Source organism: Cupressus sempervirens, chromosome 10, assembly GCF_028749045.1.
Source record: "Cupressus sempervirens isolate cs-2001-9-10 chromosome 10, ASM2874904v1, whole genome shotgun sequence".
Classification (NCBI taxonomy): domain Eukaryota; kingdom Viridiplantae; phylum Streptophyta; class Pinopsida; order Cupressales; family Cupressaceae; genus Cupressus; species Cupressus sempervirens.
The window spans coordinates 94,221,506-94,235,811 of NC_143127.1; the positions used below are offsets into that span (position 1 = coordinate 94,221,506).

Genomic DNA, 14,306 nt, shown 5'->3' on the forward strand with positions numbered 1-14,306 from the left:
TCGTAGGCAAGGGGCACATGACAAGAATGTAAATCCCAAAGATGCATGTTGACTTGGACAACTATTAAGATCCAATGTAACTAATAAATGCTCCTAGGAATATGGGAAGATCAATTACACCAACCTTCATGTTAATGACTAGTATTAGTTTGTCGAAGATTTTCTTCCTAATCCACAATGTAACCCATTTCAAAATGCTCTCTAACAACTATCATAATACAAATCAAAGTCACATAGTGTCATTTAGAGACTCCTTGAACTTTCTCAATGTAGATCCTCATTCCATGAGGACCCAGAATTAAAAAATAGATTACAATTAATTAAATAATTACACTGTCCTTAAGATTTCACAAATTGTACAACACCTAGTCTAACCAGAACATCTTGTGAGTTGTCTCTAAGCAAAGCTGCATGTAGCATAACAGATTTAGGGCCTTCTGACAAACAATAACAATAAGTTTTCAGTATTTATATGTGAAGCTTTCCATCTGAAAAATTGGAGTATAAAAAATGCATTGTCTTCCACATTGTTTATTATTCAAATATTTCGTGATATAGACAAGAGAAACAAAGAGGACCTATATTTCCTCCAACCCATCAATGATATGCTGCGGTTAGAACAATTGAACACCGTATCAAGTGAACCTCAAAACGTACATTGTGACATGAGAAGTGAACAGTTTTTACACTCCTAAACATTGGTAATTCAAACTGTTCTAACTGATATCGTGCATGAGAAGTGAACAGTTACGACATTCCTCGGGATTAAAATTTGTACTGTTCTAATTGACACGTAATGTTCGGTTGCATTCCAAATTTTCATTCCAAGCATTCACAATATAACCTAGTTTAGAAATAAAGTTTATTTATTCCTAAAATACCTTCATCTTTATTTTGTACACCAACTGTAAGAAATCCTAAGATGGGTGTTTTTAAATTCTGTTCACAGAGAAAGGACAGAATTAGACATTCCAATAATCTGTAATAGAGCATTTAAACTGCATCTGAGGCTTCTGCAATACTTAATCTTGAACTTAGAGTCATATCGTGTATCAATCTGTCTGAATATCCACATCTTATTATAACCAGAAGATTTGCAGGTGAAATCTTTCATTCACGAGTGTAGAGTAATGGATATGCGTACATTTTACAGAAAAAATTTGCTTCAACATTCCTTTCAAGTGTCATACTTTGGCCACAAACTCAAACCCACAGAATATATCAGGCATTGTGACAACAATCCACTTCAAAAAGTACAAGCTTAAACATGGATTACTGACAATTATGTGCATACCATGTGTACCAAGTGATTACAGGCATACATTCATATAAAAATAAATTTCACATGGCCTGCCTTTCCTAGTTGGAAATGGGTATGTTACCACAAATTATAAGAGGGATTAAGTCGAAAATACATCACCTTTCAAACCAAGATCCAATTATGGTCATCATGATCGCTTTGCACGCCCCAATGGTGGCCTTAACAATCTCCAGTCTAGTTTGCTCCCTTCCTGCTTACTGTATTTCCCCTTGTCTGAGGAGGATTGACTTTCATCAAGTCGCATAGAATCCCCTGGGGATGAATACAAACCTTGTGCATCTTCATCTACTCTCTGTTTCTTTCTTTTATCTTCTGGAACATCATTTTCTTGGTCCTTACTTAACTCATCATTTCCATACTCTGACACCTCATTTTCTCTGGCATACAATAATTTATAATTTCACTTCAGAAGTGCTTTCCATCAGTCAACAACAAATGCCAAATATTTTGCCATGAAAGCATTTATTCTTTAAGAGAAACGAAGACAAGAATGTGTGATCTTAAGATAGTTCTTTTGCAAATGACTACATACAATAACAGAACAAAAAAAAAAGAGGCATGCACCTGTTAATGTTCACTTCATTTCCATCGGCACTGCTTACAGGGAACAACCTATGCTTGTGAGTTTCCTTGTGTTCGTTCAGTTTCTGAAAAGCAATGTTTGTAGGCAAATAAACTTACCTTTGAATCTGCTGCTAAAACATGCATTTTCAACTAGAAATAATCAAAAGCTAAACAAAGCACAAAAAATATATCCCAACTATCGGTAATAGAGAGCATCATTTCCTCTCCATACATCAATAGACGGATTGAAATTTTGAAATGACATTCGCCCTGAAACTGCTTCTGGTTTAGGATCCCCTTCCATTATTACCACACTGCAGTTAAAAAACCATCAAGTAATTACTGCAGTCTCAACACGATAATTCATTTTAAACAAAGAAGCCAAGTGCTTCTCCAACTAAATTACAAAAAATTGGAAAATAATGAAACTGTACTCCCAATGCTATAATTGTCAGTCACTAGAAAGTTAGAAACATTAATTAATATATTTCAATATTCATTTTTTGAAGGTAAATTCCTGAAGCCTAAGTCTCTGCATGAACACACACCATTTAAAAGTGCGCAAAAAATTCAATGCTACCAGAACTAAGGATGAAGAGATCTACAATGTACAAAGGCATGCCAACATATTTCCTTTGGTGGATTCACCAACTGTTAGGTGGGAGTTTGTTTTCTTATTTTCTTTGTGGTTCTTTCGGGGATCATATGAATTCTAATACCATTCTAGAAATCACTCTTCCTCATAGATTTCAATTATTGGTTTTGAGTGCGTATTGTCACTGGGCTGTTGATATTCAATGATTTGAGGGAAAACTACAAACTGCATTAGTACACTGAATTCAATATGAACAAGATTTTACATTTCCTGCCCAGAGGCACAGTTCTTTTAACACCACAGAAAATGTACCATACCATGTATAACCATCATAAAGATTGAAGAGAAACGGAAAGACCAAATCAATCAATGTTTCTCCTCGTGTTAAGAACAGAAAAATTCTTCCCTGATTTGACAACATTAATATTTGGACTATTTTTTTCATAGTGTGCAATCCCTTTTCTCAGAATTCCAACTTCTCTATGATTCCACAATTCAAGGACTAGGAATTGTTGTTATCAAACTGACTGCAACTCATGTCAAGATCAGATGAATGATTTATTTTATAATTGTAGTTTTTACTAAAAACCATGTTTAACAGATCACAAATGGGTGTTTTTGTGACAGTTGAGATTTTGAAATGCAGTTTTCAGTGTGGTATGGAAATTTGAATTTTTCTTACGCTTTTTGAGTTTTCTCTTTCAATAGCTTTTTGTTAATAGTATACGAAAGTCCATCTTGCTTCCTTTATTGCAGGGGATAGCAAGTAGGTATCAGCAGACAAATGTGATCCTTTTCCATCACTGAGATGTCACCCCACACCCTAGGGCATGTCAAAGGGAAGAACGAAAATAGACAAAATAGTTGAACAAGTGAAATAGGCACACACAGAAATAACATCCTTTCCATCTGTACTTTCATTGAACAAGTAACACACCTATGCTTGTCTCCATTATTGGCATCCATCATAAAGTTGAAGGCGAGCTGAATCTTGGAATTTGGCCGAGCCTAGAATTTTTTGGAAAATCCCAAAAAATAGATTTCACATCTTAACTCTGATGAAGCTGAAACCTATCTCAAACATCGTGATAGTAATAATACAATTATAACTTAAAAGTATAAGAAAAGAAATAAATGCAACTTATACTTAAATGTTATATTTGTATAAATCTTCTTGCCCCCTGATACAAGTGTTGAATTGCAAAGTAAACTTCCAAGTGTATGCTCGGACCCGGCGAGTTGGGCATGTTTTGCCCACTTGCCAAGATAGGTGGGTCATGGGTCAAAACCCGGCGAGCCGAGCAACCAAGTTGTCAAAACTTGGCAAAGTTGACTCTGCTCACCCGTCTCACGAGTTTGGGAACAGTAGTAAAAAATAACCTCTTCATATATGAGATATGTGATCAATCAATGAAGATAACGACAATAATTAAATTAAATAATATATGCAAATCAATATATCAGAGTGCACAGGGGAGACAATTATTGTTTGTCTATAGTTTGGAGGGCAATGATACTGCTCATGATAAATCGAGCATTGTAAACTCAAAAATGGTATCAGAGCCAAGTTAATTTCTTCACCTGTGAATGATGAAAATGGCTTGGAGCAAAGCTTAACAATATTGGCACTGCTCAACAACCTATGGTAACAGGAAGTAATCATTTCTGTCGTAGCCAATATTGGTTTGTCATTTCTGGCATGTCCAGCATCTATGACGTGTATGGTGCTCGAAGTCTGATGTCATGTTGTGGGAATAATATATCGTCGGTTAATATAACTCACCAGGGAGCGATTCCTTGTAGATGTTCAGACAGAGGCAGCCACCTTGTTTAAACACAAAAGCAGCGATCAATTTAGAGAGCATACAGGAAATAATATAATCAACAAACTCGTCCCCAATACCAGGAAATGGATAGGCCGTGTCGCTGATGAAAAGACACATCATCGTGTAAGAGGAATCTCAGCGGCAGTTCGTGACCTTCTAAGTCAAATGATCAAAGGAGACTCCAATGTTCACTTCCAGACTACGCCAAACAAAATGATGGATGCGCTAATGAAAGAATATCTCTTACAAATATAAGAGGTGTGACACAAACGCCACCAGTACTCATCATCTAATATAGTAAGAGAAAATCGTCGAAATAAAAGGGACAACATACCTTGGAATATAGAAGCGGAGCGAAGATGTGCCCTGTTATTGGGTGGTTAAAAATAAATCGTCTTTTATTGAATATTAATCTATATGACAGCAATAACGGGGAGAATTTGATAGCGACAGAAAGGACAAGGATTCCACAATTCATAAACACTCAGCAACTTAACAAGAAAGAATAATGGCGAAGTAAGAGAAGTGGTATACAAGATAATACACTAATCAAGAAAGCAATAGTCAACATAATCTCTTAAATGTGGATGAATAAGTATCCAAAAATAAAGACTAAGAACATCATCTAAGATTAAGATCATAGCATCTTTAAGATGGATCGGCACATTACTTTGCATACTAAGAGAATCACAAGTCAGATTCAACTTGTGTCCAAGGGAATGTTATGTGTCAAGGCTGCAAAATCAGATGGGGAAAATCAATGCAGATCAATTGATATAATTATGATTGGCTGAGGGCCTCGTGAAAAGTAGAGAGCAAGGTCGCCACAGTTTTTTCAGGATCTTGACCAACTGATGTCTGGTTGAGACAAATATTAAAGAGGAAAAACGCCCCTCCTAGCATTTGTAGTTTGTAAGGATGTCTTATGACTATCATGCCATGCAACATATATCTATACTTATTCAGAGAAGCTATTTGGAAACCAAGCAAAATATTTATATATGTCAAGAAGAGTATGTTGGTGGTATTCGTAGTGTTCGTCTGAAACTTTAGAATGGCTTGTATACAAAAGAAACTGTCTAGAGCCTCCACAGAGATTGGAATTTAAGGTTAAATTGTTTTGTGAATAAGAAAATCCTGTGCCTAACTTGTCAAAAAAGTTTGCACCTTCTTGTGAATGTTGACTTAGAGGATATCTTCTACTTGTCGTGTTGGGAACAATTATACTTCTTTCCATGAGAGCACTACTGTCCACCAGGAGAGACTCCAAAGAAAAGAATAGATCCACATTAAAATGAGTACATTCTGAAACTTGAATTAAGAGGGCAGATATCCAATTCATATGTGGCTCTATCAAAAGAATCAACATAAGGTGGTATCAGTTCTTTGTCAGTTATATATAATCCACAACGAAATATCTATCCTTGGTAAATATCAATACTTAGAGATAATAACTACGGTTTCCTACACAATGGCTCAAGTATACTGGAAGTAGATGACTTTATTCGTGAAGTCAACAGAAGAAAAACAGAGGCTCAAAAAACATTTCAGACCAATTGGTTATAAAGGTTTGATTCCTATATGTTTATGAAGTGACTCAACAATAATATAGGGAGCAATATTGGCTCATACCTTGTCATGAGGTATTTGATGAAATTAAGTATCGTGGGAGGCATTGCATATTTGATTGAAGCGGCTCCTGTATGCATGGATATCATTCATAAAAGACGATATCTCTAACAGGGACACACTAATTTTTGAATGAAACAAGCAATCTCTTGCCTGCGGTAAAGCCTACATTGCATACATTGGTTGTTGAATTCTACTCGTATTGATGTTGGCCTTGCTTTGGAATCAGTTGTTGGAGAATTCTCACTGGCAGGGTCTCAGATTGGAAGCTCAAAGTTTGATTTGATCAAGAACCAATATATTTGATGGCCTTGATGGTTATGAGGATGAGTCCTTGTACTGTGAAGAAAAAAATGGATGCTAGAAGTGGAACCGGAGGTTCACTTTGAGCAACTTGTTTTGTAGTTGGTGATGTAACTGCATTTGTAGCAGTTATCGAGAATACGATCCTTTGGTATGTTAAATCTAAAGCAAAATGATGGACTAATGTTGCACACTACATTAGTGAACATATTCGGTACGGTACAATTGTAGACAAGACAGTATGTAGTATCTTCCCAATTCCTGAAAAGGACATTTTACACTGCAAGAGTGGAAAAATCAAAAGCATTCTTGTCAATAGTAGATGTAAAGCAGACAAAGGAGACTGAGTTTAGTAGAAAAAATTGCCAAAGGGCTGCAATTTTTGACAATAAAGGGAGAATTATTTCATATGTTCATGAATTTAATATGTAGTCATTAATTCATACAATTACATCAATTAGAGAATCATATAAGCTTCTAGAATTGGTATTTGTCTTCCATATAAGTTGATTCTATGAACTATAAGTACTCTCTCTGAAATGTTGTCAAAATGGATCAAGTATAAGAGATTGCTATCAAGGGAGAAAGAACTTGATGCTTGCAGTCATGCACTAAGTTGATCGTTGAGAACATTTCTTCACAGAGGAGATTAATATCAGATTCAAAGCAAGTCTAACATTTCGTTTGAAGCAACCTTGGACGAGCACATCAAAAGGTTGATATCTATTTCAAAAGGAGCCTCGTCATCATGAAGATCTACTTAATGCATTTTTCTCTAAAAAGGAGAAAATTTAAGGTATTAGCCCTCGTAGTGAATTTCTTTAAGACAGTGAAATTGGGATGTCGACCCTTATCGAAGTACATTTCTCAAAGACGGAGAAATTGAGGTGACAAACCTCGTAGTGAATTTATCTAAGTCGAAGAAATCGAAGTTTCAACCCTCATAGTGCATTTCTCTGAGATGTAAAAATTGAGGTGTCAACCCTCATAGTAAATTTCTCTGAGATAGGAAAACTGAGGTGTCATGCCTCGTAGTGCATTTCTCTGAGGAAGAGAAACTTGAGTTGTTGACCCTTATCACCACCCTCTAAAATGGTTTATGGTGGATGTCATGTGTGTGATGACATGACAACACATGAGAATCTGTGGTGATTTTCTCGCACTTGTTTTTACCCTCTTGTTGAGCCATGGTTAGATCACTGTAAGGTGATGATTTCACAATGATGAACACTTGTGCATCTTACCATCATTGTGAGATGGCAATCTCAAAATGATGGTTGATATCTCATGAAGTAATATCTATGGATAGCCATAATGGTGGATATCATGTGAGGTGATTTCTATAGATAAGCCATGTTGGTCAATATTATGTGAGGCGATATCTACGGATGGCCATAATAGTGGATATCGCGTGAAGTGATATCTTTGGATAAGACGTAATGGTTATGTAATGTCCCCCACTTAGCCAGTTTGGAGGTATGTTGTCATTAGCCCATTCTTGTATGGTCCCGAGGGCTAACCAGGACTTCAAAAGGGATCCTGAGGTTATTTGGCCTAGTCAAATTTAATTACAAGCCAAACGGAGTTCGTTTGTTGGGTTTTTGGAAAGACTTACTATTTTTAGTAAGCCAATAGGGGGATGCAGTGCCTTCGCGTTTTGTTGGGCTCTTTCTGATGAGCTATTATATGTGGGATTTCGAGTTTATTTGGTATATTATTTTAATGTTTGAAGTTACAACGGTAAAGTGACTATTTAAATTAAATATTATAATGTTTCATAAAGTCACTTTATAAAAAATCAAGAGTCCCCCTTTTGAGTACATACATGGACTTTGTAAAAGGGAAAAAAGAAGTAATATTAAAACTCATGTATTATCCCACATTGGCAAGACAGAAGCGTGGAGCAAGTGAGGAAGGGATTAAAAGAAAGAGGATGGCTCTCATTTATGGATGCTTGGAAATATCAAAGAAATTAGAAAAAAATTTGGAGATTATGTCTCAATAGTTTGAAGGACGAAATCCCTTCAAGCTGAAAATCTTGACGCCATTGAAAGATATGGTCTTGAGATTCAACATGGTAGCAGTCTGAAAAAAAGTAGATATGAAAAAGCAGCCCGAAAAAGCGGATCCGAAAAAGCAGTCAAAAAAGCAATCGGAAAAGCAAAACAGAAGGGGCAGCATTGAAGGAAATTATTACAGCCATCTACAACCAGGTTCCTTTGTTAATATTGTTTTTTAGGGTGTTATAAGTTTCAACTGTAAGTGTGCATTACACCAGCATTATCATTTTGAAATCCGTGTAAATGCCAAAAGTCTTGGCCATATTTCATGAGCATTGTATTAGAAAATTTCGTTGCAAATTAATAAGCTAATAGTTGCTGATGTCATTTAAGCAATACAATATCATTATTTATCAGCTAGTTAGTTTGCATACCAACTGTTTGTAAAAATGCCAGTTGGCTGTAGGTGTTCATTTCTCATGCTTAGATCATATATATGCACTGAATATTGTCAAAATTAGTAGCACACTCATGTTAGGCCATTGTGTAGTCCATTTTGAGTCTTCTAGCATAAGAATCTCATTGATGCAAATTAAAAAAAAAAGTCATTTTAAGCCAGCTGAAAAACTATATCAGTCATACGTCCCTTGCATGTGAATTGTTTGATGAAATTTCTTTGAGCTTTCATCAGCATTTTTTGAGAGCAGATTTGAGGAGGGCCATTACAGTGGTATCAGAGCTATAAGTCCTGCCATCCTGTGGAGGTCTTATAGGGAATTTGAAACAGCTGGATAGAAGGGAAAGTGTTTGACGAAATGTCAAAACACTAAAATTAGAGCATTTATGTTTGAGCATGCGACAGGGGCCTTATAATTTCTGCAATACCAGAGCAAGACAAAATAAGATTTCAGACCTGCAGAGCGAACAGTCTAGTTCATCCGTGCAGGTGGACATAGAATCCAGTCATACAGACACAGAGGGGGTATTCTTTGATCAAGACATCAATATGGGTGATCGAGAGGACAGGAATGCTCGGGATCCTGGAGAGGAAAGATTCTTACAATTATTAGAGACCTTGGCACAGAGACAACGATTAGCGGAACAGAGGGCACAGGAACAAAATCAGAGAATGGAGCTTATGATGCAGATGATGACTCGTCAAATGGGGTTGAACGCTAACATAGGTGGAGGAAACAATCAGAATGGTAATAATCAGAATGGCAACAATCAGAATAGGAATAATCAGGATGGGACACATAATGGAGGTGAACAAGTTGGAAACAAGTTCGGTCATGCACCCCAGCAAGCTAGGACAGTGAGTTCGAGGCCCATGATTCCCACATTTCCTCCTAGAGCTCCAGAGCAGCGCGTACCAGAGCCCCAAATCACTGATATACAGGACCAGTTGAGGAGAGATTGGGAAGCCGAAGGTCCAGATTTTACTGCTGCAATTACCTTTAGGGCGTATATGGATGTGCGGATGAAACATATGCCATGTGGACATGACAGGAACCAGAGCTATGAGCTACAGAAGAAAGTAGGGAAACTTCAATTACCATATTATGATGGCTCGGGGAAGTCTACAGCAAGAGCTTGGGTTCAAAAGCTTGACACATACTTTCAATTGAACCCTATGCCTGAGGAACAAGCTATTAAGTATGCAGCAATTCATCTGGATGGGTTAGCACACGAGTGGTGGCATCATGGTATGGTCACTATGGGTCATGCACACATTACCTCATATGTGGAGTTTACGGAGAGACTGATTGAATGTTTTGATAGAAAGGATCCAGAACTCCATTTCAAGGAGTTAGCTCAGCTTAAACAATGGGGATCATTGGAAACATACATTTCAGAATTTCAGAAATTTGCAGTGTTAGTAATAGATGTATCTGAACGGAGGATACTGGTTCTATTTATGGATGGGTTAGCTGATCCGTTGAGAGGGTGGATTAAAGCTCTCAACCCTCCCACTTCGCAGGAGGCAATTAAGAAAGCTCATGACATGGATTCCTCTTTAGCTTCTAAAAATAAATTCCAGGCAAAAAGTTTCCCTTCGAGGAAAGATAAGAACAGTAAACCTTTTCATAGAGAGGCTCAGCCACCTAAGGAGGAAAGCAAGAGGTTGGACAATGAGACACTTAATGATCTTAGGAAGAAGAAGCTTTGTTTTCATTGCAAGGAGCCTTGGGATTTGTCACATAAGTGTCCATTGAAAGCAAAAGCTAAGCAAATGGAGTACTTTTCAGCCGAAGAGTCAGTGGATGGAGATTCAGAGCAGTCATCAGAATCAGATGGAGATAATAATTCTTCACATGAGGAAGCACACAGTGATAGCAAGATAGCTCAATTGTCCAGTATACAAGAGGCCGTCACTTTCAGAGTTAGGGGAACTTTGGATGGACAAAGATTTGTGGCACTCATTGATACAGGGGCAACACATAACTTCATTGATGAAAAGTTTGTGTCACGCAGAGGGCTACATACAGAAGAGCATAAGGGATTTAAGGTGATGGTTGTCGACGGCTTCAAAATCGACTGTACCAAGAAAATCTCCAACTTGCAGCTTCGTTTGGGAGATTATGACATGGTGGGAGATTTCTTTGTTGTCAACATTGGTGATCAGGATATGGTGCTTGGGATGAATTGGATGAAATCTCTGGAAGAGTTTACATTTAACCTCCAGAAAATGGAAATGAGGTTTGAGGCAAATGGTAAGAAGATAGTGCTCAGAGGTCTGTCAGAGGGGAGACTTCGAGTGGTGTCACTCAAGCGGATGCAGAGTTTCTTTAGACACGACCAGGTGTAGTGGACAGCAGAGTTCAGAGTAATGCCTGAGGTGACAGGGCAGCATAAACAGGAGTATCCACCTGATGTACAAAAAATAATAACCAAACATACTAAGGTGTTTGGTGAGATACCTCCAGGGAGACCCCCAGATAGGGGAATCGAGCATGTTATTGAGTTAGAGGAAGGGGCTAAGCCAGTCATCATCACACCCTACCGCCATCCAAAGAGATATAAGGATGAAATAGAAAAGGCAATCAAGGAGTTCATTGACATGGGGCACATACGGCCAAGCAAGAGTCCTTTCGCTTCTTCAGTAGTATTGGTAAAGAAGAAGGATGGTACAATGAGGATGTGCATTGATTATAGGGAGCTAAACAAGAAGACAATCAAAAACCAATACCCTATTCCGCGCATCGATGAGCTTATTGATGAATTGCACCGTGCATGCTACTTCTCTAAGATTGATTTGAGATCCGACTACCACCAGATACGGGTTAGAGAGGTGGATGTGGAGAAGACAGCTTTTAGATGCCACTACGGACATTTTGAGTTCTTAGTCATGCCCTTTGGGTTGACTAATGCCCCCGCCACTTTCCAGTCTTGTATGAATAGAGTATTCAGAGATTAGTTGAGGAAGTTTGTGTTGATCTTTTTTGATGATATACTGATATATAGCCGTACTTGGGAGGAACATTTGAAGCATATTGATGCAGTGCTCAGCATTCTAGAGAGCGAGTCATTATATGCCAAGATGAGTAAATGCGAGTTCGAGATGACAGAGTTGTTTTATCTAGGGCATATTATTAGTGCAGGAAGTGTTCGGGTTGACCCAGACAAGATCAAGGCCATTCTAGATTGGCCACCACCGAGGAACACTTCACAACTCAAGGGATTTCTTGGGCTTTGTGGGTTCTACCGCAGATTTGTGAAGGGATTTTCACAGATAGCAGCACCACTTACAGATCTGACACAGAGAGACAGTTTCAAGTGGTCAGAGAGGGCTCAAGATTGTTTTGACAGGTTCAAGGAGCTGATGAGTACATGTCCTGTTTTAGCCATTCCAGATTTCACCAGGCCTTTTGAGCTACAGTGTGATGCCTCAGGAGTGGGCGTAGGAGCTGTCCTCATGCAAGACAAACATCCCATCGCATATGAGAACAAGAAATTACAAGGTGTTGAGAGAACTTACAGCATCTATGACAAGAAATGCTAGCAATCATGCACGCGCTAGCTAAGTGCAGGCAATACTTAGCAGGGAGCCAATTCACAGTAAAAACAGATCATAACAGCTTGAAACATTTCCTTGGACAGAAGGATCTTAATGACAGGCAACAGAAATGGGTGAGTAAGTTATAGGCTTATGATTTTGACATAGTCTATGTCAAAGGGAAGAAAAATATTGTCGTGGATGCTTTATCCAGAAGGCCTCATTTGATTGCTGTTGGGATAGTCACGGATGATTGGAGAGAGTTGATCTTGGCAGAGTATGCCAAGGATAGTTTGGCATCTAGTCTTATTGAAGGAACTATTCAGGATAGTCAATACACTGTTGTAAATGATTTGATCATATACAAGGAAAGGATTTATTTAGTACCCGGGTCTGCTATGCAACAGAAGATTATGAGGGCATTTCATGATTCACCATTGGCAGGACATCCTGGATTCTTTAAGACATATCGGCAAGTGTGAGAGCGCTTCACTTGGAAAGGACTCAAAATAGAAGTGCTTTAGTTTGTTAGGGAGTGCCAAGTATGTCAGCAGAACAAACAAGAACATTCCTTTCCAGGTGGTTTACTATAGCCCCTACCCATACCAGAGAAGAAGTGGGATAGCATTTCCATGGATTTCATCACAGGCCTCCCCAAGGCACAGGGTCGAGATTGTATTTTTATTGTGGTAGACAGATTGACGAAATTTGCACATTTCTTTGCAATTTCGTCTACGTATTCAACAGCACTAACGGCAGAACTATTTTTTCGAGAGGTATTCAAACTATATGGGATACCACGAAGCATAGTCAATGACAGAGACAGCAGATTTATGAGCCACTTTTGGCAGGAGTTGTTCAAGTTATGTGGAACAGAGCTCACTCCGAGTACCAGTTCCCACCCCCAAACCGATGGGCAAACAGAGATAGTGAACAAGTGGGTTGAGGGATATCTCCGAAACTACATTGCAAGGCAGCAGAGAGCTTGGGTGAAGTGGCTACATCTAGGGGAGTACTGCTATAATACCTCTTTTCATATGTCTATTCAAATGTCCCCTTTCATGGCACTGTATGGTTATGATGCTCCTAATTTTCTGGATTTGTTATTTGGGGACAGTAGGGTGCCTAAGGCCAAGGATATTTTGCAGGAGTGTCAGGACATTATGCGATCCTTGAAGGAAAATTTGCAAAAGGCACAAAATCAGCAGAAGCAATATGTTGATCAGCACAGGGTTGAGAGGTCTTTCAAGGTAGGAGACATGGTGTACATCATGTTACAACCGTATAGACAGTCCTCTCTCAAGAAGAGTGGAGCAAAGAAATTAAAACCACGCTACTATGGACCGTTCAAAGTAATCAGGAGAGTGGGCGAAGTAGCTTATGAGTTGGAGTTGCCTGCAAACAGTAAAGTGCATAATGTGTTCCATGTGTCACGCCTTAAGAAGGCATTGGGCCACAATGTGGTGCCTTCAGTAGTATTGCCACCTCTTGATGATGAGGGAAAGCTTGTCTTGGTTCCTGAGGCTATACTTGACTCTAGGGAGAGGGTGCTTCGTAGGCGGACTATCAGGGAGTACCTAGTAAAGTGGAGGAACCTACCAGTTGAGGATGCGACATGGGAGGCAGAGGAGATTATTCAGCATCCTGAGTTGAGATTGCTTGGGGACAAGCAATTTCAAGAGGGGCGGACTGTAATGTCCCCCACTTAGCCAGTTTGGAGGTATGTTGTCGTTAGCCCATTCTTGTATGGTCCCGAGGGCTAACCAGGACTTCAAAAGGGATCCTGAGGTTATTTGGCCTAGTCAAATTTAATTACAGGCCAAACGGAGTTCGTTTGTTGGGCTTTTGGAAAGACTTACTATTTTTAGTAAGCCAATAAGGGGATGCAGTGCCTTCAATTTTCAGTGACAGGATGAGATGCGTTTTGTTGAGCTCTTTCTGATGAGCTATTATATGTGGGATTTCGAGTTTATTTGGTATATTATTTTAATGTTCGAAGTTACAACGATAAAGTGACTATTTAAATTAAATATTATAATGTTTCATAAAGTCACTTTATAAAAAATCAAGA

At 38.5% G+C, this 14,306-nt stretch overlaps 1 protein-coding gene and 1 long non-coding RNA gene across 2 annotated transcripts in view; both read right to left on the minus strand.

Moving 5' to 3' along the window:
* Positions 1–254: 254 nt before the first annotated feature.
* Positions 255–993, minus strand: LOC149532733 (uncharacterized). Its single transcript, XR_016357187.1, has 2 exons — positions 882–993; positions 255–437 (listed from the first exon to the last, which is right to left on the minus strand). It is a non-coding gene; the product is annotated as an uncharacterized LOC149532733 (long non-coding RNA).
* LOC149532734 (scarecrow-like transcription factor 11 (SCL11)) overlaps positions 988–14,306 on the minus strand; it is a 97,365-nt gene continuing 84,046 nt past the window's right edge. The window contains exons 3-5 of the mRNA XM_089805092.1: positions 2,118–2,199; positions 1,886–1,968; positions 988–1,698 (exon numbers count right to left, since the gene is read on the minus strand). Of these exons, the coding sequence (XP_089661218.1) occupies positions 1,449–1,698; positions 1,886–1,968; positions 2,118–2,199 (415 nt within the window). The 3' untranslated portion in view covers positions 988–1,448. The remainder of the gene's footprint in view (positions 1,699–1,885; positions 1,969–2,117; positions 2,200–14,306) is intronic.